General features: G+C 40.1%; 1 protein-coding gene and 1 long non-coding RNA gene across 2 annotated transcripts in view; one reads left to right on the forward strand and one right to left on the reverse strand.

Annotated features, from left to right (window-relative positions):
- LOC307208113 overlaps positions 1-3,248 on the forward strand; it is a 69,401-nt gene extending 66,153 nt beyond the window's left edge. Inside the window, exon 4 of the long non-coding RNA XR_013834989.1 lies at positions 2,741-3,248. This is a non-coding gene — a long non-coding RNA (uncharacterized lncRNA). The remainder of the gene's footprint in view (positions 1-2,740) is intronic.
- Positions 3,249-4,924: 1,676 nt separating this feature from the next.
- Positions 4,925-25,385, reverse strand: part of DIAPH2 (diaphanous related formin 2) — a 358,680-nt gene continuing 338,219 nt past the window's right edge. Inside the window, exon 28 of the mRNA XM_079962400.1 lies at positions 4,925-12,170. Coding sequence (XP_079818526.1) covers positions 12,106-12,170 — 65 coding nt within the window. The 3' untranslated portion in view covers positions 4,925-12,105. The remainder of the gene's footprint in view (positions 12,171-25,385) is intronic.

Raw genomic sequence — 25,385 nt, forward strand, 5'->3', positions numbered from 1 at the left:
ATTCAGTATGCATTTAAGGCTGAATATATCAAATTTGCACGGTCTGTAACAATATGCAGGCTGAAACACAGCTATCCTTTGAAATCCGCACTTATCTGAATTTTTCAATGCAGCCCTCCAACCAATGTTTATAAACGTGTATATTAATTGTACATAAAAATGAAGAAAAAACACATCGTATTAGAGGAAATTGCTTGCAAAAATGTGTACATCAGTCAAAACTGCATATAAAAATGTGTTAATTGGGGGAAAATTCACACTAAATGATGAATTTTGCTAATTGCTTCAAAATGTAGAAAACTGAATTTTGGAATGGAGAGATCTGAAATTGGCAAGTCTGAAGTAGAGTTTATTTGCTGCAGACCTTCTATATGTTGTGATCATTTAACCATAAACTTGTCCTGTGTCTTTATTCTGAGTTTTGGGGCAAGTAGATGCTAAGCATCATATTACCAGAGCTCATGGATTTGTATCAATTTGGATTTCTGGTCAATTTCAGTTTCCAGCTGAAATATTTTGGGATAATGTCTGCCTGCTCTGACAATAAAAGGCAATTTCATGTACCAGTTAGTAGGGATGTAAACCTGCACATTTTTTATTGTGATGCTAGGTATGGGATTTCTGAAGATGTGTTACATAACACATGGTTGGGTGATGTTGCACTATAGTTGTGGATCTAATTTAATGCAAAGTATCCCGCTAATAACCTTCTGCTTCGACTCATCCCTTCCCTTTCTTCCCTCTAACTGGTCTGTGAGCTCAGAGGAGCCATCTATGCTGGAAGAGCCAAAGACAATGATTCTGTCATTGTTTTGTTTACCTCGTTTACTTTGGGGCACAGAGAGAAACAGACAATATATGATTTCTGAAACATTGCTTGGCTATTCCACCATTACTGTCTTATAGTTTGTCCCAATATTACAGAATCTTTGGTTCTGAATGTGTTTGACTTGAAATCTTAATTATATAGTCATCTCCAGCTCCATATATATTAAAGCTTTTCTGCAGAGCTAAAAAGCTGCTGATTTGACTGGCGTGATTTGCATGTCATTAGCAAGAGACCTGGTGCCCTCCAGTATCCACTAGCATTTCCGCGGGCTCTTGCCTCCCCTAGCAGTGGTTTTGTCTTTTGGCTTGTGGTATTGCTAAGATGGAAGAGGCAATAAATTACCCTTATTACCTTAATCATCACAAGATTGCTGAATAAGCTTCACTCCATCATACAGAAATCACATCCCAGCAGCTGCTACAGCTCTTTAAGATTAGCTGCTGTTTCCAAGCAGCAAGGATATGAGTCAATCAATATAAAAAGCATTACGATTGCACAGAGTACCACATGCAACAGACTCTTGCATATAGTTCAGGCTCTGATTGTATCTCTAGAGAGTTTACACATCTGATGTGAATTAATACAGTAATAGGATCCTTGGAGGCATTTTCATTGCAAATTGCAAATGCAAATCAGTGTGATAGGCCAGATTTTTCTTATACTTCCTCTTGAAATACATTTCTCCTACCAGTGTCTCACTCTCAATTTTGTAACAGGACTTGGAATTGTGCTCAAATGAATAGCGTTGTGGAGATGAAAACAGTTATGCTAAGTGCCTAACAAGGGGAAATGGCCAATCTGTTGCCCAAGGGATCAAATACAATAGGAACATCTACTAGTAAAGGCAGCTCATCCGGAGAATCATCATCTTGGCCAGCCTCTTCAAAATATGGAAACAAACTTGCAATTTCAGGGGCTGCTGTTTTCAATCTGACTGGCATCTCTTAATAATTCATTTTGGTGCATTGTGCTCACTGTAGGATATATCTGTCAGCAATTAAACTTGTTATTAATGGTAATAGTACAGCTCAGTTAACCACAGGTCACCTTCACCCTAACCATATTAGTTCAGCAATATGGTACAAAGTCCAGCAAAGGGGCTCCCTGCTGGTAGGAAAATCATTTCTGCAGAAATGGTAACTCCAGCCAGTGTCAGCCCAAGATACTTTGTCACCTGGGGTAAACCAAAAATGCCTGGCCCCTACCAGGCAAGAAAGGGTGAGTGGAGATGTGCACTGGGAACAAGGGTCAGGGGAATGAAATCATCCTTCCCTGATGGTTGAAGTGGAGAATTGAAGTCCATTGTTGCGAAGAAAGGAGCCTACTCTGAATTATGCTGTGTGTGTGTGCCGAGAAGCCACTGTGGAGGCAACCCTGAAAAGCGGCCTCCTGGGCATAGAGGAGGCACTGATTATGGTCTCCTACACCCTTGGGGAGGAAATGGTGGAGGCTGCCCTCTGGAGTCTCCAGGGAGTGTTCTGCAACCATTGTCACTGTGACGGTAGGCGACACATTCCTTGGAGACCAGACCTGCTGCCCTTGTGGATTCTGCTGCCCAAGGTAGTCACCTTATCTTGCCTCATGCATGCACCGGCCCTGACTCCAACCATTAAATATTCTTTTGAGATTGTTCCTGTTTGAAATATTATCTTTTTTATCTCTACTGCTATCATTAGAGAATATCAATAAGGGAAACCATTCTACTATCAGAAACGTCCTTTGGATATTTTTAATGCATCGTTAACAGTTTATATGGTGTGGGGGGGTATATTCTGATGGGCCATAGGCAGACTGAGTTTATCTTTGTGATGCAACAGGGTCAGGTGACTTGCTAACCTTTGCAACCCATGATGATGTTTCTATCCTTGCTCAGCAATATCCCATTTTCATAGGGCTTCTTCTCTAACCTAGTCAGGTAGTTCTTAATTCCTTCAAGAACATGTGTGAAGTTTCATCAGCAGGCTGTCAACTTAGCCCTAATATGGTGCCGTGCACTGGATCCATCACTTGTCTTCAGAAACACAAACAATCTGAGTGACTTATGATGCCATCCTCCAATTGGGTTTTATCAACTGTGAATGCTAAGTTGATTATCATCATGGGGCAGCTCAATGCTGAAGAACATTATCTGGGATTTTATCAGCCTTGGCAGCACCATCTCTAATGACAGCTCTTTGGATCAAGAGACATCAAAAGAATACAAAAGCAAAGCCAGGCTTTTGAAATACTTTGCCACAAGGGTACTCCACCAGCATACTATCCAACTGTCAACAGAACTGATCATCACTTTTACATGCGTGTGAAATATGGACAGATCACTGCAGGCATATCAAGCAACTTGAAAGATTTCACATGTGCTATCTAGTAGGTCTTCTGGCAAGGTAGTGTCAGATTTTGCACTTGTTGAAAATAATAATAAAAAACAGACCAGCAAGGCATTTATCATTAAAGGCCAACTTTGGTGTGTGTGTGTGTGTGTGTGTGTGTGTGTGTGTGTGTGTGTTTAAAACTGACCTGCCCAATGCAAGACTTTCAGGCTACGCTTTCCACAGAGGGCTTGTCCTTCTGGTTGGCTGTCTCCATTTGTCACTTGTTTGGTCACCCAGCATACTTGGTGTTGTCAAAGCAGCTTGGTCACTATTACCATGCCTATATGCATCATAGCACCAGAAGCATGCTATGTATTGCACTAAACTCAAATATTATCCCTCTGTAGAAGACTTAGAGCTTCCCTTGACATTGCCCTTGTCTTTGCAAATGAGTGATTGGATAAAGACATTTCTCTACCTTTGGAAGAAGAAACCTACCATGGTCTCAACACTGGACAAAGCAAGCAAGGAAGTACAAGGACAGGGGTCAGCAAACTTTTTCAGGAGGGGGCAGGTCCACTGTCCCTCAGACCTTGTGGGGGGCTGAACCCCCCCTTTCCCAAAAGCACCCCCCTCCCAAAAGCACCCCCTCCCAAAAGGACCCCTGCCGCCGCCACTCACACTGCCGCCGCCTCATCTCTGGCAGTGTTTTCATCGTCTTTTGCCTCTGCACAGAGCCCATGCTGCTAGCCTGGGAGGCAGAGGCAGCCTTTGCGCCGCTGCCGCTTCCTTCTGCTCGGCTTTTTCTGCTCAACCACCTCTGAGCGCCGCCACTTCCTTCCTGCTGAGGTGGTCAGCAGGTCAGTAGGAAGCGGCCCAGCAGGAAGAGCCGAGTGGGAGGAAGTGTCAACGGCATGGAGGCCGCATCAGCGTAGCCACCCACCCAGAGGCGTCTGCGGCTTCTGATTGATTGCAGGAGCTTCCTGCAGCCAATCAGAAGCCGTGTCGTGGAAGTCAGTCCCCACACGAGGCCTCCGCGCTGCATCGCTTTAGCGTGGGGACTGACTGAGTGGGCAACAGAGTCCGCAAGGTTCATAGGCTGGATTAACGAGCCCGGCGGGCTGCATCTGGCCTGCGGGCCTTAGTTTGCTGGCCCCTGCACAAGGCTGAGATCCAGAGGAGACCAACAATTTGTTCTGGGGCAAGAAAGTCTGGTAAGCAAGTAGAATCCTAGACCCTTGCAGGAATTGTAACAGAGGGGGCTTGAATTGACAATCTAGTACCAGTTGAAGGCTTTTAAAAATTGCACACTTTCCCCAAACAGGCTTTATGGTCCTTTAAAAAAAAAAAAGTCTCAATTCGGCAGTGGGAAATGCAGGGAATGTTGGTGTTTTCAATGTGGCGAATCTCAAGCAGCTTTATTATCTCTGATTGGGCCTGTAAAAAAAGTAATTTTTAGGGGAATAAGTGGGTGACTCTAGGCAGGGGCGGGTAGCTAACAAAGAGTTTGCAGTAACAGCTTGTCTGCTGCAAAACTGGGACATGTTTCCCACTCTTCAGTTAAAAGTTTTTATCTCTCAGTCCCTTTTCCCTCAAACTGGGCTCAATACTTGTGCAGGTACTGACAAAAATGGTTCCCATTGAGTTATTAGACTAGTTTCATCCATTCATTTAAGTGCTGTAAATTATTTGAACTAGAAAAAAGTGACTCTCTAATTTAAGGTCTTACGCTTATCATAAATTCTTTAACGCAATTTACTGTCTTTAAAATAAAACACAAGACATGTTTTAATGTGCTCAATGACTGCATTATATTGTTACATTTTAAACTTGTATCACAAGGTGTTGACAGTTTAAAAAGAATATAATCTCTGAGTATTTCCCCCCAAAATTAGCCGTTACAGAAGACATTTGCCCTGCCCATTTCAAACAAATATATTTGACACTTCAGAGTAAAAAGGATTAACCCACCCCACCCACTCCCCAAACCAAAACTTCATAGCACAGAGGTACTTCAAAGTGATGATGTTTAAGAGGTATTAAATAAACATAAGCAACTGCACAAAGTATTGCAAAGCAAAAACAAGGTGTGTTTTTTAAACAACAACAAAGAAGTTAGGATCTGTTGATGACCAAATCTGAAATCACCAAAACTAATTTTAATTTGCAAATAGGGAAACGTTGGTATTATACACAAAGGTTTTCAACATTTTAGTGCATGACATTTGCAATATATTTTTGATATCTATCATATTAAATGCTATCATCCAACTCAGAATTATGTGCTAACCTGCACTCAAATAAATGATGACAATTTGCACTAGATGGCAACTTAACAACATCTTGACAGGAGGCTGGAATTTACGTAAATAACTAGGTTAGAGAGAATTGTTGTGTTTTATGGTATCTCTGAACAAGTTTTAGTGGAAATAGTTTTTGCTTACAAAGAGTATTTACTTAGATCTGGGGAACATCAACTATCTCAGAAGACTAAAATATGCTTTCAGACATCCATGCAATGTTTAGGCAGCCCTCTTTAAATAAGACATGGAAGTGGCAGGTGCAGTTACATGAAGCTCCCAAATACAATATTTCTTTGCTTTCTACAGTGGTGGATGGCCCAGCATGTTCCTTTTTTTTTTTTTTTTTGCCTGAAAGTGAGGTTATTTCCAGAAATCACTGACCATCCACAGCTTCTGGGCAAAAGGAGGAACAGACCTGGGGAACACCGTGTAATTTACTGCCTTTATGGGCGCAATAGTGGTGTAATTAATACATCTGCCTATACATATGCAGAACTGATGCATATATTCCTTATGAAGGACTACATATCTCAGCACACTTTACTTCCATACAATGAAGTGAGCCATTCATGGGTGGACTGCTATTATAAATGGTATTGGTGATTTGTGTACTGGGCAATGTGGAGTGATTTCCTCTATATGCTGCTAAGTGTCTCACTTCCAGAGCTGCAAGGGGAAGGAGGATAACAGTGGAGATAGAGTTGTAAAGTTTTGTTTTTACTTTTACAAGCGCCTGCAGTACGTTATAAAAGGGGCTATTTCATGCTATGTATTTATTCGACTCTATAAAATCTTTTTATCCTTTCTCTTTTTTGAATACACTATGGCACATGGGAAGCAAGGACAGTTTCTTTTGTTAAACAGAAGTGTCAACACATTAGACACTGGAATCATTGCTGTGGGTATTTTGTTGTTGTTCTCCAACCTTGTTTAGACATGGTGAAGGAATGCCACAAAGGGACAACTTTCATGCAATTATGAATTGATTTCACTCTGCCATAATCAAGTAGATATTAATATAGCATTTTTTAAAAGCAGAAGTTAATAAAATATCCTCATGTTAATTACTGAAACTCTTACATGCATACTGTCATAAGGTTACTACATTTACCAACCTGTCCTCTATAGTTAGGCAAAACAGCTAACTAAGTAACTTGTGAGTTCTAACAGCCAGGTTGCCAAAATTCATGTAGGATGAATGTAGGAAGTTTAGGCTTCCTTCCTCTGCTGGACTGTATAAAAACATTTAACAGCACTTTGTAGGGCAAAGGCCTTAATGTGACCTGTCACAGACTTATTTTGAATATGCTCCTATGAACCTACACTATGGGCCTTCCTGCATGTCTCACCCTAAAGTGGCTTATGGCCTAACACGTTTGCTCTCTCTGTGCCTACTCATAATATCAGGAATGGAATGAATGGAAGCAAGGCAAGAGTTGCACTACAGGATGGTTGGGCATCTGACCCGAGGATGAGTTCTACCCTAAAAGCACGGGCAGCTGGTACATTAGGGCAAATGGGGCATTACCCACCAACCTCATTCTGCTGTCAGCCTTCCTACTTGCAGCATGTCCAGGAGTAGTTGGCTTGGTATAATTCAGCAGGGAGGACAATGGGGACAAAACTAGAATTAGCTGACTCTGTCTACTATTGACACCAGCTCTACCTACCAATGTTCTCCTTGCCTTCTACCCTGCCCATTCCAATGAGAGCCAGTCACCACTGTTTAATAGTGTTATTGAAATTACCTGCAACTACCATATTTTTTCTTCTTCAAAAAGGTGCCTACACATTTCCACTAAAACTCAGATTAAATGTATAATTAGAGCTGTACAAAAATGTTTAGTAAAAGTGGATGGATTTTCTTACACAATTTAATCCATAAGAGCTTATTTTGATAACTTTTTTTTTTTTTTTAAGTTCCTTATGGCAATCTATCACCAAGTAAAAGTTGCTTGTTCGTGAACAACCGGTGAACCAGAAGGTGGGCTGTGGCTGCTGGAAAATGTGCCACAAAGGTTCTAGACAGCAAAGCACAAACGCCCATGAGCTCCTGGCTCAGGTGTTATGCATGTTCCAGATAAAACACACTGTGTGACACTTAAGAGAGCAAAAATGCCATCTGAACTGATCTCTTGTTATATGAAGCTCTCAAGAAGCAATGATCAAGCAAGCTCAAATAAAATATAAGCAAGGTTGTAATCCTAGACATCTGACATTTTGGAGATCTATGATTAGACCTCCCATCCCTTAATTTACGTTAAAAGCAATTGTGGGGGGAGGAGGGATGAATTAGATCAGGACTATAGTACCTGAGCTGCTCTTTGCCCTATTAGGGAAAATGTGTGTGTACCCATATGTTTTCCCTAAGAGGAGAAATAGCAGCAGTATATGTGATTTATTTCATTTTCTGTATTTCTGTTCTTTCTGGAAAGATACATTGAAAAGACACTTAGATTGGGAACACACACCATGGGGGAAAGGGTTTAACCTCCTTCCCCTGGTGTTACGATCCCAGTCCTATTCAGGGGCCCTGGAGATCTGAACACAGAACAATATCTAGTCTAACATGGCCCTATGTTTTTAGACAACTTAATTTTGTGGTGGGAGGAAGGAATGTGTGTAGCTATACTGCATTCTGAGGTAGTACATATAGTGATATATGCAGATATAAAGGCAAAACATTTAATTATGTAACATTTATGTATAGCTGTGATAAGCTCTGTAAATAGGGGCCAGTTGAAACAAGGAAGCTTTATTCACCATGGCCTACATATACAGCTCAGAATGTACCGTTTAAAGTGGCTTGTTTAGAAATTCTTCATAGTGGTTTAATTTTCAAATAAGGAACTTTGCATAAAAGGGCTTTTTTGGTCTTGTTTGAAACTGGTACAATGATATTTAAGATGTCACTCCTCAACAAGAGAAGGGCAGTTGTATGAGAGCATAGCCTATTATACGTTATGCTTATATGAATTGTACATCTTTCTGCCTTTTGAGAAATGTTAAGATGCAAAGCACTTAAAAAGATTAAGTGTTGTGCTCAGCAGAGTTCCACTTGCGCTGGGGCAAAACAGCAGAAAGCCATTTAAGCGAATCCTCCACCCCCACCCCACCCTCCCTAAAACTGCGACTGGGGTTTGAAGGACCTGCTGGAATAGCAAGGAAGGTTTTGTGTGAGGCTGTAGGTGAAAGTGGTGAAACTGGTTGCCCCCTCCCTTCATTCAGTAGAAGCTGCTGCTTGATCCTGGTTCCCGCTGCAAATGGAAGAATCCTTTCCGTTCATGGAAGGACAAGTTGGGAACCAACTTGATGTTTTTAGTTATTAAATTTAAAGTATGAATGCATGCTAATATTCTGCTATATTCTAAATACATTTCATGTTAAATGTATGTGAGTGCTAGATTCCTAAGCGGTATTTCAGTGGTTGCATAAAGCTCCAGTGATTAACTTTCCATGAATAATTTGAGGCCTAGTCACCCCATCCAGTCCCTCTGTTTACAAGGGAGTTTGGTAGTAGGTTTCCTAGGAATATCTATTTGGAAATATATCTTCAGTAATTCCCCCTCTTAATATTAGAAAATAAGGCAAATACTGTTCAGAAAAAGGTGCTATGACCTCCAGACTACGCTCTTACTAGGTCACCAGGTAAACATATGACAAGAGTGGGAATCATATCAATAACAAAAGCAAGGCTTTTTGTTTTTAAATCTGCATTTTCAAATAGGATAAAAAGCTATCAAAAGACTCTGTGACCGAACATAATATTCAGAAAATACTTTTTAGACTTTATAGATACAAGCTTCCTGTATTTACAATATATCTTCTTCTAACACCCCCCCCCCCATTTCCCCTTTAAGAGACATGTCCATTAAATTACATAACATGTTCCAAATGTGGAATAACATGACTGGGCTAGTAAAACTGAAGCATCAGGCCATCTTGCATCTTTTTGGACTTGCTCTTTGTCAGAATTTGGTTCTGTAAAATCTCTGGTTGCCAGCTACTAGGCTGCTCAGAAGCATGGCAGGAAACAGAAAAAAACAACGCAACTGCCATAATAATTAACATTAGTGTAAAAAAAAAAAAGTAGTATGTTCACAGATGCTCTAATAATCACTTTAACATTTTAGCTTTTAAATTCTAGCAAATTGCTTCTTCTTTTTCTGAGATTCAGTACATTGTTTCAAAATACTGTGCATTAGAAAATATACATTTTGCCCATCCAAGTGGCTTACCAATTTGGCTTTATGTATTAAACACATTGTGACATGAGTTTGAAAACGTAGACTAGACAAAAGCAATTTTTTGCCTTATGCCTACTAGTCAATTCTCAACAGAGTGGGCGGTAACAGCAGAATGCCTTTTCTTTAACTAGAAAGAAACATTTGTGTTTCTAAGAAAGATGTCTAGCAGGGGTTGGGGAACCCGTGGCTCCCATATGTTGTTGGTACTCCCACAAACCCTAGCCAGCAAAGCCTACATGGTTTTTTCATTCCTTGTGAGTAGCCTTGACCCAGACATGTGGGTCTTAAGTAGCTGCAGGATGTAGAACCTGACCTCATATGCTGCTACCCATCTAAACAGGATGGTTCCATTCTCTTTTGGACAGCTAGTGCAAGAAAATTGAATACTGCATGGACAAAAAGCGGCTGATAATTCCATTATAATATAAGCTATTTAGTGGTGAAGTACAATAATTTGTGGGTAACTGATTTTTCTTAAAAAAAACAAACCAGTATACACCACTTATTTAAAATGCAGCAGGTGTACAGCAGGTGGGAAAGTTTAAATAGAATGATTATACCCCTTGTATATATAACACTGAATCTAGCCACCCCGTCCCAACCAAAGAAAAGAATGTATAGTTGCTAGAATGTCAGATGAGGAAGACATAGTCTGAGCTCCTTGTTTAGCTTCAAAGTTCACTGGGTGACCCTGAGCCAGTTGTTCTCTCTGTCAAACCCACAATATGTGGATGTTATGAGGATAAAAACCCTTCACCCTTTGGAGTAAAAATGGGATACATAGTGTTGTTAATAATACCCACTTCCCCCGGCTAGGAAAACAATGTATGCTTTTTGTGATATTTTATTGAGAGGGACATTTAGTGGAAAACGATAGTGAAAGCAGCTTTCACTACAAAATCAGGCCACCGTGAGTATTATGGCTCTTGCCGAAGCTCACAGTCTAGGCTGATTTTGTTCCTGACAGTTTTGAGCACCAGCTGACCTCCCCTCCCTCATACAGAATGCACATCAGTTGCTTAGAGCCCCACCAACATGGCTCCTATAAACTCACTGTTGTAAGGTATTTTGCACATCTGAGTGTTTCTCTTTAATCATCTGCAGTAAAGAAAAAATATTCCATCATATAAAACACACCATATCCTCCTGAAGTGTGTGTACATGTGTGTGTGTGGTGGTGGGCGTGTGTGTGTACGGAATCAAACAGAAAATGTGTTAGGAGCAATTTTTACAGTGCGTCACTACACATGTGGCATACTCAAAGGACAGCTTTTGGGCTGATCAAAATGTAGTATGGTCAAAATGACTCAAATACACATGTGTGTGTTTGTGTGATGTGCTAGGGAGCACTATATAGAGTATCTCTTTTCCCCAGTCCGTTACAACTATTTTAGCTCATTGCCTGGGTCATCTCATCTCCACATGTCCTATTATAGCTTTTATATAGCATGCTTGACTGTATCTAGAGAATCTAATTCTGATTACCTTCATATTAATAGATTATGTTTCTGAAAGCTTTAACAAAGGCAAATGAGTTTTAGAACCATCAAAATAGGTAAGAATTTTTCCTCCAAATATCCATATAAAGTTCATATAAGTGCATAATTAGAAAATACATCTTTAAATAGAGTCAAAAACATATTCTGCAAATGATATGGTTTAACTTTGGTACAATCCTATGTTCTCATTCTTAAAAAAAAAAAAAAAAATTAGCAGTGATAAGAAGCCATATATCTTTCTACGACTGATGCTGTAGATTTGTGATAAAGTTTAACTGAAACCAAAATAGCTGAATCCATCATGCTTAAAACTTGAGAGATAAGATTCTAAAGAAATTGATGGGGGCTGTACAGTGCTTTCTCAGGCTTACAAAAAAGGCCTGTTATGATGTGTGCTGTATCAGCTTCAATCTGAATTAATTAATATGCAAATTTTACTTTTTTCCTTTCATGTCAAAATAAGAACTGCCAATGGACTCCTGTTCTCTTTCGTTGACCAGATCTTTTGATGCTGCTTGTTTTAAAAGCAATTTTGTATGTTATTCATCTCCATTCATATAAACCATTCCCCACACTTTTAGAAACAATCTACTGCACACCCTCCCTGAAATTCATGGGAGCTGCATAAAAACATAGTAGGTTGACACGTGTGAGTAATACTAAAGAAGAAGAGTAGGAACATTATATTTTAACACTGCTTATATCTATTGAGGATTGCATTTTTAATATACAGTAAGTTGTGTGGGTTTTTTTGCACAATAACTTTTGTAAAAATACATATTTATTTTTTCTGGTTATTATTTTCTGGAATTCATATCATTTATCTTCATTGTTGCTCTTTCCACATTTTGCTCTTTTCACCATGTCTCCATTTAAAGTAAATAAAACACTTCCCAGTTCTTTGGCATTGGGAGGGGTTCATACTGCCGTGATGCTTCCATTGTGACGAGAACGTGACCTTTCCAAATTTACTCGTCTGTTATCTGGAATATAAAGGGAGAAGGAAACATTATAAGATTTTAAAACATGGATACTGCAATGTCAAGAGGTTTTCAAGCAGTCCTGAAAATAATTTCAAAGCAGTAGATAAAGAAATTACTAGGTGGATGGATCAGAGAAATTTCAGAGTACAGCTGCCAGGAATTCAAAAGTTCTGCAATCAACAATAAATTAATCTCCTGATCTGAAACTCTGGGGTGATAAAGGCATTGGAAGAATTCTGTGGCACTCTTCCTTGGAAATAGCAGGTGACAACCAAAAATGCAGGGAAAAGTGTTACTAAATAAAGATGTCTCTGTGCCCACTTGCTTTGGGAAAGAGAAAGTAACGTTATCCTTTCCTTGAGAGGCAAGTTCACCAGCATCATTCATAAAGTAAGAACAGATGAGATAGCTCACTATTTCCTTTACACACACACACACACACACACACACACACACACACACACTTCCTACAAATTAGCTGGATGAGCAACTTCAATATAAACTATTACTGCACAGCAATTATTGCAATGGAAAATCATAGCATAGGAAGATTATTTCATGGGCTACAAGTCCAATGTCCTGAAAGCACAATTTTAAGTCAAGCATGCTATAGTTGAAAATATATTAACAAACATGGTATTTCCTCAAATGTGTTTAGCATCTCCTGACCAGTAAAATGCAAGTGACATGGCTGAAATTCCTGTGTGATACAGACATGCAACTGATTAGCTTAAATCGCATGACAAATGTTAGCTCTCTGGAGATAAATAAATGTGACACATTGAGAGAAGAGTTAAATAGTTCTGGGAAGGGTTCAAGAAGCAATGGGTAGATTAAAAACTAATAAACTTCCATTTACTTCTGTATAAGTAGCTAGAAAAATGGATTTTAGAATTCATGGATAAGTGCCTCCCAGCCACTTTACTTTTGGGCAATGTCTCTCTCCCCTTTTCCTCCTCCTGAAATCCCTGTATTAAGAAATTTGAAGTTATGCAGCCAACCACACAATGAAAGACACAAGTGTCCCATCCTACTGCACCTGATGATAGGCTGAACCTCTTCTGTGAAACCCACAAACTATGACATTAATTCAGCAAATCCTGCTGAACTAAAGTCCAATTTGCATAAAATGTACAATATGTTTTTATTAATCTCTTATAAAAGACTATGGAAGGTAGAGGGCATCATGCAAATACAGACAGCTTTTTGCATTAATCATAGAGATGAAAACTCTGGAACCAGTTGGTGAGCACCTCCTACAAATATACATCTCTGCCATGAAGGGATGAAATCATCACATACAAATAAAAGGCCCTAAAAGACTTGAATCAATTGTTGTTTGAAGAAGTTCTAGAAAAGGAGGGTGTATCGCTGGACTACAAAACCTCAGTTAAAAGAGTGACAACTTCACGAATTTGGATAATGTCTAGTAAAAATAGCTAGAAGATACTCTCTTTGGGATTATGTTGTTGACAGAATGCAAAACCAAACTACTGAATTTTTAATTAACACCTACAATCCTGTGGTGCTGTTAAAATGATTATTTGCTGTTGCATTTAGAATGTTTAAGTTGCTGAAGAAATGGGGGGAGGACCAGGGAGAGATTCTTAGCTATGACCCGATAATTTCTGCTCAGAAGAGCTATTTCCACTTTAAGGGGGCTGGGGGTAAAAAAAAAAAAAAAAACGTTTGCCAGATTTGGAGTTTAAGCTATTTTTTTTGGAAGTGAAATATGTACACCAACATTGGACAAAGCATTCAGCTTCACAATAGGAAAGAATGACAGGTTGAGAAGGCGCATAGTGTCTGTTGCTTGTATTTCTTATCCTTGTACCATACATGCATCTTACATTATAGAAAAGAAAAACACTTGCTTTCCATATTGCCTCTGTATAAATCTCAGGGCAGATAACAATAATATTAAATAAGCATATATTAAAACCACCAAATGTGATAAAATATATTCAGCAGTAACCTGCTCATAATTACCACATACTCATTATACCAGTGACTATTAATAAATGCCTAAGTAAACAGGTGGATTTTAGACTGTTGCTAGAATGTCAGTGAAGTTGATGCCACACATTTCAGGGAAGGTATTTCTAAGTTGAGTAATTATTTTTTCATATCACCATCTGGTGTAATTCCCCCAGCACCTTTAATTTCAGTCACCAGCACCTTTAATTTCAGTCACCAATGTAGTTCTTTCAGCATCAGTATTATGTGGTTCCTGATAGCTGTCCTGCCAATATATTGAAAGCCACATTTTTCACCAATTGCATTACAATAATCTAAAGGAGTGGTGATCAGAGCATGGCTCACAGTGGCTAAGCTATCTCTATCCAGAAACCTTAGTAAGAAAGAATGAAAATTTGTAATTAACATGAATTTCTATTTGAAAAGTGGACTGGAGAATAACCTGTGAATAGGATGACCCACTGGATTGGATAGGCAGGCCTTTTAAATCCTTTTGCCTCCTCTTCCAGCCATCCCACCCTCCAGTTCTAAGTGGCAGAGCACAAAATGACCCCTCTCCCCCAAAATATAACCATAGCCAGGATGACTATGGACAGTACAAAATATTTTTTTTTAAAAAAATGCCACATTTGGAAATTACGTAACCCCACATTTCCAAACCAGGACAACAAAAGCATATGAATCTACACCATGGGTAAGCAAACTAAGGCCTGGGGGCCGGATCCGGCCCAATCGCCTTCTCAATCCAGCCCGCAGATGGTCCAGGAATCAGTGTGTTTTTACATGAGTAGAAAGTGTCCTTTTATTTAAAATGCATCTCTGAGTTATTTGTGGGACATAGGAATTCATTCAATTTCCCCAAAAAATATAGTCTGGCCCCCCACAAGTTCTGAGGGACAGTGGACCAGCCCCCTGCTGAAAAAGTTTGCTGACCCCTGATCTACACTCTGTGAGACTAAGATAATGCAGAGGAAAAAACAGAGGTGGGTGAATGTCTTCCAGCACACTCTTCAAACAGAAATTCACAGCAAAGACCAATTTCTGTTTTTTGCTTGAGTGGACTGGAGGACATTCAGTGAATAGGATATAACAGAGCAGTTTTCTCTAAGGACAGGGTGGGATTCCTCTTCATCAAAAGCAAACAACCCTCCATAGCCCCTTTCTATCCAAAGCAGCATAAACTGAGGAAGAAACAGTATGAGGAGAGGCCCAGTGGCCTCCCTGGAGCATATGCATTGTGTGCAAAAGGCCCAGGTTCAACCTTGGTAGGGTTGAGAAGAAACCTCAGAGAGATAAGACAGTACTGATTCAACTATTTGTTCTCAGAGAAAAGAACATGCTCATACTATGAACGTTCCCCTAGTACTGCTTCCAATGAAAATTCATAGTATAAAAAGAACATTCCAATCTGTGCACAAACAGCAGTATTTAAATATTCATGTTGTAATCAGACAAATTAAATGCCTTCTGTACTTTGACTGGTAAGTTGTTGAATTAATTCTCTTCTGTTTAAGTATGTACAAAACCCTAGCTGAGAATCAGTTTGTTTTCAATTGATTTAGCACATGGTTCCTTCAAAGCATGTGGTATGCTACAGATGAAAAGTGCTCCCCTTTCTGCCCGCAGAATACTCACCTCTCCATCAGGGCACATACCTCGGCTATACATGGCCTAGCCCAGATCTATGGGGCTATTTGGGTGTCTCCCGAAAAGAAATATTTTAGAGGAAAAAAGGATACCTCCCGATGGGAGGAGGCTAGAGAAATAGAGAATTGTGTATGGAACCAACATATAGTCCCATCTGTTGCTTTGCATCTTATAGCAACATTTTGGAGGCTAAGGGTGCTGGGCAGACAAATGTATCCAGGGCACAAAAAATCTTTTGAAGTTTCTAGTGATTTTTGCTGTCTTTAAGTGAGATATCCCGGGAGTATAGCAAATACTTGCTGTCAGTACACAACTGAGTGCAAATTGCTTCAAACAGACTTATCTGGCATATCCAAGTTTTATCTGTTGCAGGCAGTATTTGCTCAAAGTGGCTAAACAGGGAATTTGAAGCAGCGGCAGCAGCAACAACAACAACAACTACTACTACCACAGAGGCACACAAACTTGCTATTCCTAGAAACAGCAGTACTGTAGAATGAATGGTTTAGCAGATGCTTATCCCACAATAAACCGATCCCAAGTGTGTGTGTTCAAAGAAATATATGTGGAATGTGGAAAAAAGGATGTGTGAAGAACTGGATGTTGCATGGATGTGGTAGTTTAAAAGTATTCTTCTAACAATTATTTTTGTACTTCAGAGTTGAGTAATTAACTCTGAAGTACAACAATAATTGTTAGAAGAATACTGTTAAACTACCACATCCATGCAACTGACACAAAATTTAAATGACTGTATCAGAGTGGCATTTAAGATCTTGGGACAAAACAGATTTGTACACTAAGCTGCAAATGCACATTGCAACCTGTGGGTGCTCCAAAGACCAAAAGCTATGGCTTACTCTCCAATACCTGAAACAACACTAAACTAGAAGCCGAAGCTGCATTATTAGCTGATAAATTAACCTAAAAGTTGAAGTTGCCTTCATACTTTGGGAACTTGTTGTCTCAGGATGACAGTTCCATAAATGCACTTCTGTTTGCTCCAAAGATGGGACGCAGGTGGCGCTGTGGGTTAAAGCCTCAGCGCCTAGGACTTGCCGATCGAAAGGTCGGCGGTTCGAATCCCTGCGGCGGGGTGCGCTCCCGCTGCTCGGTCCCAGCGCCTGCCAACCTAGCAGTTCGAAAGCACCTCCGGGTGCAAGTAGATAAATAGGGACCGCTTACCAGCGGGAAGGTAAACGGCGTTTCCGTGTGCGGCTCTGGCTCGCCAGAGCAGCGATGTCACGCTGGCCACGTGACCCGGAAGTGTCTCCGGACAGCGCTGGCCCCTGGCCTCTTAAGTGAGATGGGCGCACAACCCCAGAGTCTGTCAAGACTGGCCCGTACGGGCAGGGGTACCTTTACCTTTACCTTGCTCCAAAGACAGTCACATAGAGCATAGAAGCAAACATGGTAAGTGCTTGCATGGCGGAACGTATTCTAACATTAGAGAAGAACAATACTTCTTCAGTATTACTGTGATAACACAGAAGAATAACTTAAATGTGTATATAATAGGGCATAACTCATGCAAGTTCAGACATTTCATGGCCAATTGCAGTGTTGATTCTAGCTTTTGAGGGAGTTCAGACAAGAGATCCCCAGTAGGCTCTACCCTTCTCTTCACTGCCATCAACTACTCTCTCTCTCTCTCTTTCCCTCCAGCGCCAACTACCATTGTCACCCAGTCTCTTCACTCCCATACATCTCTTGGTTGTTCCCTCTGGTTGCAAGGAGGCATAGGAGCAGGACCAGGTAGTTCTGAAGGCCAACAGTGGACTGATGTTAAATCCTGTAACCAGCCCTGACAGATGGGTTGTATTGGGTTACTAGTAAGAGGATTTACATGCATAATCACCAGTTCTCATTGAAGCGTTTCTGAAAAGTGGTGGAGGGAGCAAAAGCTTAGTGTTTGCTCTCAGACCCTTACACATGCAAACTGTACATTTATTATTTGATTTGAACACATCTATCACACCTATGCTGCCAAAGGGAATCAAGACAGCTATCAATCAGTATACACACACAGAAATGAGCAAAATCCTTAAAACTAGACAACATACAGTCAAACTAATAAATTAACAATAGCCTTAACTAAGAATTCTGCCTATTATCTACATGACTAAGCTTTGTGTGAATGTAACCACAGGGAATCCTGCAGTGACATTTATTGTGCAACTAATTTCTTTGTCTAATGTCTGATTGGTAGTGTCACCTAGGTTTATAACAATTCTTCAAAGATAAAGTAACCCATTATTTTAAAATTTATTAATTTGGTACATGTTTTATGAGAATAGGTTTTAGAAGCAGCTCCTTTGAAACAAGCTTTCAGGAAGGTATACAGGCAGATGCAGTTACTGTGTCTGCCATTTCTGTAATTCTGCATGACATGAATTTGAAAACCATTCTCCCTGTCTCTGAAATTGAATGCAGTCATTCATTTTAATTGCAAAACCCACTTAGAGCTGATTTTGAAATTGTAATAAAGTGTACCAGGACACAAATGCAATGAACATAATACATTGGCTATGCAACTACAAGGCTCTGCCTTTTTGAGCTTTGTCAGGGATATCTATTGTTCTTGTAACAGCTAAAAAACATAAATACCCCATGTTTTTCTCCCCCTATCTCATCTGATGCACGTGAGGGAAGATTAACTTAGCTTGTAACTGCTTCGCTATGAAATAAAGCACCCTGCATTCTTGTTCTTAGGTCAATTATGTGGCTGGAACTTTTCAATCTGCAGAGCTCAGGATGACTTGAAACTCCCACATGCAGTAATTTCATAACAATCCTCTCTCTGTGTATCTAAACAGTCAGCTTTCCATAATTGTTGAGCCTCAAAAGTTTAGGGGATGTCTCAAGAGTCCTAATCACATTTTAGTTCTCATGTTTGCAAATCAAATGAAAAGTTGCACTGGCCAAAATTTGTCATCTGATTTTAAAATGGCTTTTTTGTATATATAAAAAAACTTTCTATATTGCATTAGCAACATTTGGAAGTGGTGCACTGGAGACAAAAAGGTGTACAGGGCATAAGCTTGTGAAAATACCCTTAAGAGCTATTTTAGATAGCCTGGGAGACATAAAAGCATCTAGGAGAAGAGGGAAGGACCATGACAATTTATGCAGCTCTGCTACTCTTGTCAGTGAAAGAAGGATAAAGTTTGAAGCAATGCCCTTAATATCTAGTTACCTAGGCCGTTATTTTTATAAACCAGACAGGGTAAAGAAGCAGTTGTTTTTCCCTAGCAAACACTATTTGTGAGGGCTTTAAGAGGAAAGGGGCTATAAATTCAGACACAGGAAATTCAGACACAGTTCTGGCACCTCTTTTTCTAAAAAAAAAATTGCATTGAACAGGACTACGAACCAAACTTTGTTATTGGGAACAGTAAGCATTTACAAAATGAGAATATACCCATGAACGATGCAAGTATGGTCACTTCCCTCCCACTGTCTCCTTCAACCTCCTAAAGAACAGAATGGGAACCTGTGGCCTCTAGATGTTGCTGGTCTCCAACTCCCATCATGCATCATGACCATGCTGCCTGGAGCTGATGAAAGCTGGAGTCCAACAACATTTGGAACGCCACAGGTTCTCTTCCCAGGTGCAATCTACAAAACCAGAGTTTCTAGGAAAGCTGCCTGTATCATTCTCCAGAATTAAAAGCCTAGGACCTTTCTCAGGGAGCCAAGGAGTAACAAGTGAAAAAAGAAAAACAACAACTTGCCCCTCAGAATGTGGCTTTCAGCGTCTATTTTTCTTACCTCTGATCTAGAAGGGAGAATAGAAGATTCTATAGATAGATGGAAGTGCACCACTTCCAAATGTTGCTAATAGAAAGTTTTTTTATATATAGAAAAAAGCAATTTTAAAATATGGCAAGTTTTGGCCAGTGCAACTTTTCATTTGATTTGCAAACCTGAGAACTAAAATGTGATTAGGACTCTTGAGACATCCCCTAAACTTTTGAGGCTCGACAGTTATGGAAAGCTGACTGTTTAGATACACAGAGAGAGGATTGTTATGAAATTATATTAATATATGTATTACTATGTGAGCTGTAGGGATGCGGGAGGCGCTGTGGTCTAAACCACTGAGCCTCTTGGGCTTGCTGATCAGAAGGTTGGAGGTTCGAATCCACACAATGGGGTGAGATCCCGTTGCTCTGTCCCAACTCCTGCCAACCTAGTAGTTTGAAAGCAATACAAGTGTAAGTAGATAAATAGGTACCATTGTGGCGGGAAGGTAAACAGCATTTCTATGCGCTCTGGTTTCTGTCACAGTGTCTCACTGCGCCAGAAGTGGTTTAGTCATGCTGGCCACATGACCTGGAAAGCTGTCTGTGGACAAATGCCAGCTCCCTCGGCCTGAAACAAGATGAGCGCCGCACCCCATAGTCGCCTTTGACTGGACTTAACTGTTCAGGGGCCTTTACCTTTACCTTTAACTATGTGAGCTGACTCTAATAGCAGAAGTGGCTTTTGGTCTCATATTCTCTAAAAGCATTCCAGAATTAAATGTCCAGGGAGCATTGCTTTAATTTTATTTTCTCTGGAACTCAGAAGGAATCATTTAAAATGTTGCTGTGACAGAACAATATATAAACTTAAAGCTAAAAAAAAGCCTGGCAGAGTGAATATGAATGAACACACACAAAAAAACCCTTGATGCCTATTTAGAAATAAAAAGGGCTGTTGCTAAAGCTCCACCTTATTAGACTAAATTTTGTTGAAGTAGCAAAGAAGATGGGGGAGAAAACACCCTTGTAAAGGCATTCATATGGCCTGTACCTTTGGGAGGCAATGAAAGCATTTGCATCAAATATTTATTTGTACCTTCATTTAAAACTTTGCTCACTGGAAAAAGCCTAATGAGATACACATCTAGTTCTTATGAAAGACCCAGGGGACAATATTCATACAATTCCAGGGAACTTTAGTACAATATAAGCAACACAAAACCTAAACACGACAGACCAGAGTGAATAGAGGCGAGTGCATTACATTTTCTGCTTAAAGGCTTTATTAAGGGATTAAAAAGCTTAGAACCCAAAGGAAAAAAAACAAACCAAAAATACAACAGCACAAGGCATTAGTATAGTGGCACCTCCTGATTTCTAAACAGAAGTGAAAAACATTAAAACAGAAGCAATGCCAGGCTTGATTGGCTTCTTTGTTGGGTTCCTCTTCCTTCAAGAACTACTTACTCGGTGGAGTCTACAGTAAGATTAGTGATTGCCATAGAGGTTCCCATCTCTACAAAATCTCTCCCCCCAAGTAGGATGTTATGAAGCTTGAGTAAAGTGCCTGTTGGGAAGACTTGTTGAATTAATTTGCAAAAGCCAAGCATTTGGTTGTTGTTGTTTAGTTGTTTAGTCATATCCGACTCTTCATGACCCCATGGACCAGAGAAGAAGAAGAAGAGTTTGGATTTGATATCCCGCCTTTCACTCCCTTTAAGGAGTCTCAAAGCGGCTAACATTCTCCTTTCCCTTCCTCCCCCACAACAAACACTCTGTGAGGTGAGTGAGGCTGAGAGACTTCAGAGAAGTGTGACTGGCCCAAGGTCACCCAGCAGCTGCATGTGGAGGAGTGGAGACGCGAACCGGGTTCCCCAGATTACGAGCCTACCGCTCTTAACCACTACACCACACTGGCTCTCCTGTCTTCCACTGCCTCCCACAGTTAGGTCAAACTCATGCTGGTAGCTTCGAGAACACTGTCCAACCATCTCATCCTCTGTCGTCCCCTTCTCTTAGTACCCTCAATCTTTCTCAGCATCAGGGTCTTTTCCAGGGAGTCTTCTCTTCTTATGATGTGGCCAAAGTATTGGAGCCTCAGCTTCAGGATCTGTCCTTCCAATGAGCACTCAGGGCTGATTACCTTCAGAATGGATAGGTTTGATCTTCTTGCAGTCCATGGGACTCTCAAGAGTCTCCACCAGCACCATAATTCAAAAGCATTGTTTCTTTGGCGATCAGCCTTCTTTATGGTCCAGCTCTCACTTCCATATATCACTACTGGGAAAACCATAGCTTTAACTATACGGACCTTTGTCGGCAAGGTGATGTTTCTGCTTTTTAAGATGCTGTCTATGTTTGTCATTGCTTTTCTCCCAAGAAGCAGGCGTATTTTAATTTTGTGACTGCTGTGACCATCTGCAGTGATCATGGAACCCAAGACAGTAAAATCTCTCACAGCCTCCATTTCTTCCACTTCTATTTGCTTAGTTTTTTTGATGTTGAGCTTCAAACCATATTTTGCGCTCTCCTCTTTCACCTTCATTAAAAGGTTCTTTAATTCCTCCTCACTTTCTGCCATCAAGGTTGTGTCATCTGCATATCTGAGGTTGTTGATATTTCTTCTGGTAATCTTAATTCCGGCTAGGGATTTATCCAGCCCAGCCTTTCACATGATGAATTCTGCATATAAGTTAAATAAGCAGGGAGACAATATACAGCCTTGCCATACTCCTTTCCCAATTTTGAACCAATCAGCTGTTCCATATCCAGTTCTAACTGTAGCTTCTTGTCCCACATAGAGATTTCTCAGGAGACAGATGAGGTGATCAGGCACTCCCATTTCTTTAAGAACTTGCCATATTTGCTGTGGTTGATACAGTCAAATGCTTTTGCATAGTCAATGAAACAGAGGCAGATGGAACTCTCTAGCTTTCTGCATACCCCAGCGCATGTTTGCAATTTGGTCTCTGGTTCCTCTGCCTCTTCGAAATCCACCTTGCACTTCTGGGAGTTCTCAGTCCACATACTGCTTAAGCCTGCCTTGTAGAATTTTAAGCATAACCTTACTAGCGTGTGAAGTGAGCGCAATTGTGCAGCAGTACATACTTGAAGAAAAAGAAGAAGAAAGGGTAGGTGGCCCAGCTTTAAATATCTCTGCCTGCCTCTCCCCCATTGGTGGAAATGCAAGCTTCCAGAGCCAGAAGTAACTTCATGCCAGTCTTCTAGTTCCACAGAAAAGGCACCTGGACTCCTTTTCGGGCTGGATGGGGGAGCGATCATCTGGCTATGCAAGAATTTGAATGCCAGTTTCTTTTATTCACCACCTTGTACAATATTGTGATATTGGCTCACAGATGCCTATTAACTATTAATTCCAAAGTCTTCTCTGTCTTAGACAGTCTTTGGCAAGTAAATATAATACTCTGTGTCATCTGAGATAAAACAATGCATTAGAAAGCTACTGTGTAGAGAAAAGATTGCTTTCCCCCACACTCAAACACTATTCTTTTTGCATTTTTTTGGCTTTTCTTCTGTAAATTGTAAGCTACTGCTGACAGGTAATGTGGTTTGCATCAGACGTAGCTCAGGAAAGAAGAATCCATCTTGAAATAGCAGTAATATTAAGGAAGCATACTATAAGAGCACATATTAGTGGAAAGCATCCAGTTTGATCCACGGGAAATTGTTCGGTTGTTGTGGAAAATTTAGCAGTAAGGAGATCACGTAGCTCTATATTTCCTTTGCCTGGGATACACCCACAAATGGTGCAGACAGGCACTGTAAGACTGGCTACTATTTGTCCTGAAAGCAGTGTTAAATAGGAAAAACAGACTGAGTAAGCCTAGTAAAGGTTTAGAAGAAGAAAAGATGGAAAGCAGGGACTTGAGAGTAGTACTGAGATACATAAAGGGTTGGCCTTAGGAAGGCTAGTGATAGGTTCTCCTTTTCAACTGCAGATAGAAGAAGACTTGGCTTGAACAGAACTAAATGTAAGGGTGGTTGCCATTAGCCCTATTCAGCTTGGTGTCAGGTGAGATGGGAGCTGGAGTCCAGCAATATCTGGAGAGCCACCGTTTCACCAGCCCTGGCCTGAACAAAGTGATAAGAGCTCACTCGCATCCTGCCACCTTGTGCCTTGCTTTCTCTCACTCTGCCTTAATCCTCTTTCTTGATTAAGAGATCCTCACTTCTTAAAGTGACTTGTTTGTCTGGAGTTAGTTCTAGTAAGGAATCTATTATTAGACGTAAGAATGAATATTTTTCTGACACAAATGCTTTATAAAGAGCTCCTGCTTAAAGTAAAAGATTGACTGATTAGGTTACCAATTTGATGAGATCATGATTTCGTGTGTGCACAAGTACTATATTCCAAGACAAATCTGTCTAAGTTGGAGAAGTATGGGAGGAACTACCGTATTTACTATGTTCAGTTTAGTTAGAGATTAGGTCATGTTGCTGTCTGGAATTATGGATGATATGCACTCCAAGAGTATCAGGTTTTTGGTTTGTTTGTCCCATGTAGCAAATACACATTTTGACAACTCCAGAGCCAGGCTCCCTAGCTATGTAGCAGGTTACTAAAGGTGCTCCAGTTTTCTGAAACCTGCTGAAATTTCTATGGATCCAAGACAATTAAATGATCCATTACATTAAAGTCAGTATTTCATCACTGTTTTCCCTTTTCTTTTTTAGAATTCAACATTGAAAAGGAGGAAGCTCTGAAAAGAAAATATTTGCTACATCTATTGTATCATCAAGTTTCCTTTCCTTTTTTTTTTCAAAAGCCCTCCTTTCATTTTAGGTTTAAAAGCATGGGGTGTATGTGTCTGACAGACCGATGAAAAAGGGGGCAGCTGGCTTTGAGTTCTTGGGTGAGTCTTAAGACCATCTATGGGTAAATCGAGATCAGAAAGTATTTCAAGACAAGTAATCCATACTGCATTCCTTAGGTCTAGCAACCACTTTTCTCATTATCTCCTCTGAACTTGCAGATCAATACAACAGACCTCAGAATTGTATCTTGCTGATTTATTAAATTTCTAACAGACTGTGAGACTAAAAAGAGATTTTGAATACATTCACCTTGTAGTATCAAGCACAGTCATTCTTTCTTTTGGCTAATTAGACTTTTAAACTCCAACTATTTTTTAAAAGTACAACAGTTTGAATAAGGCTTCCTAAAAATGCGCAGCAAAATAAATCTGAATGTGACCTTTTAGAACTGACTTAAGGTGACATTTATTGGAATTAGTTTCCTTTGTAACTAGAACTCAGAAAAAGATCAAGTGACAATCTCCCGGCATTCAGTTTGGGTGATAATCTATAGGGTCAAACTGAGGGAAGATGTACTTGTGGTTTGCTGGAGAAGGCTCAAATGTTACATACAAGTGTTAAAAATATGGTGTGGGAAAGGTGTTACTCTTCTACACTAGTGCTTTTTTGCTTTTGTTACCTTCTTCACTTATTTGGAAATAAGTGGGCTGCAAATCTAAATAGCAGCAGCAGCAGCAACATCAATATATAAAAATAAATACTCTCCTGCAATTGAAATAAAAAGTAGGGAGGACAATGAGATTGTTTTCACTGTACACATTTTCCTAAATATCTCTAATCACTGTGATTCAGCATCTTTCCATTGTCCTTTCAGCTCACAAAGGAAAGAAAAAACCCCAAGTGCCTTAATCACAATCCTAAATCCAGAAGAGTGTTCCTATGCATTCTTACTCGGAAGTAAGTCATTTGGAAGTGAGCATGGGACTGTAGGCATACTTTTAAAGTATACTTTTCCATCTATAAGATGCCCCCATGTATACAACACCCCCTATTTTTGGGGGCTCAAATT

Source organism: Podarcis cretensis, assembly GCF_951804945.1.
Source record: "Podarcis cretensis genome assembly, chromosome: Z".
Taxonomy (NCBI): Eukaryota; Metazoa; Chordata; class Lepidosauria; order Squamata; family Lacertidae; genus Podarcis; species Podarcis cretensis.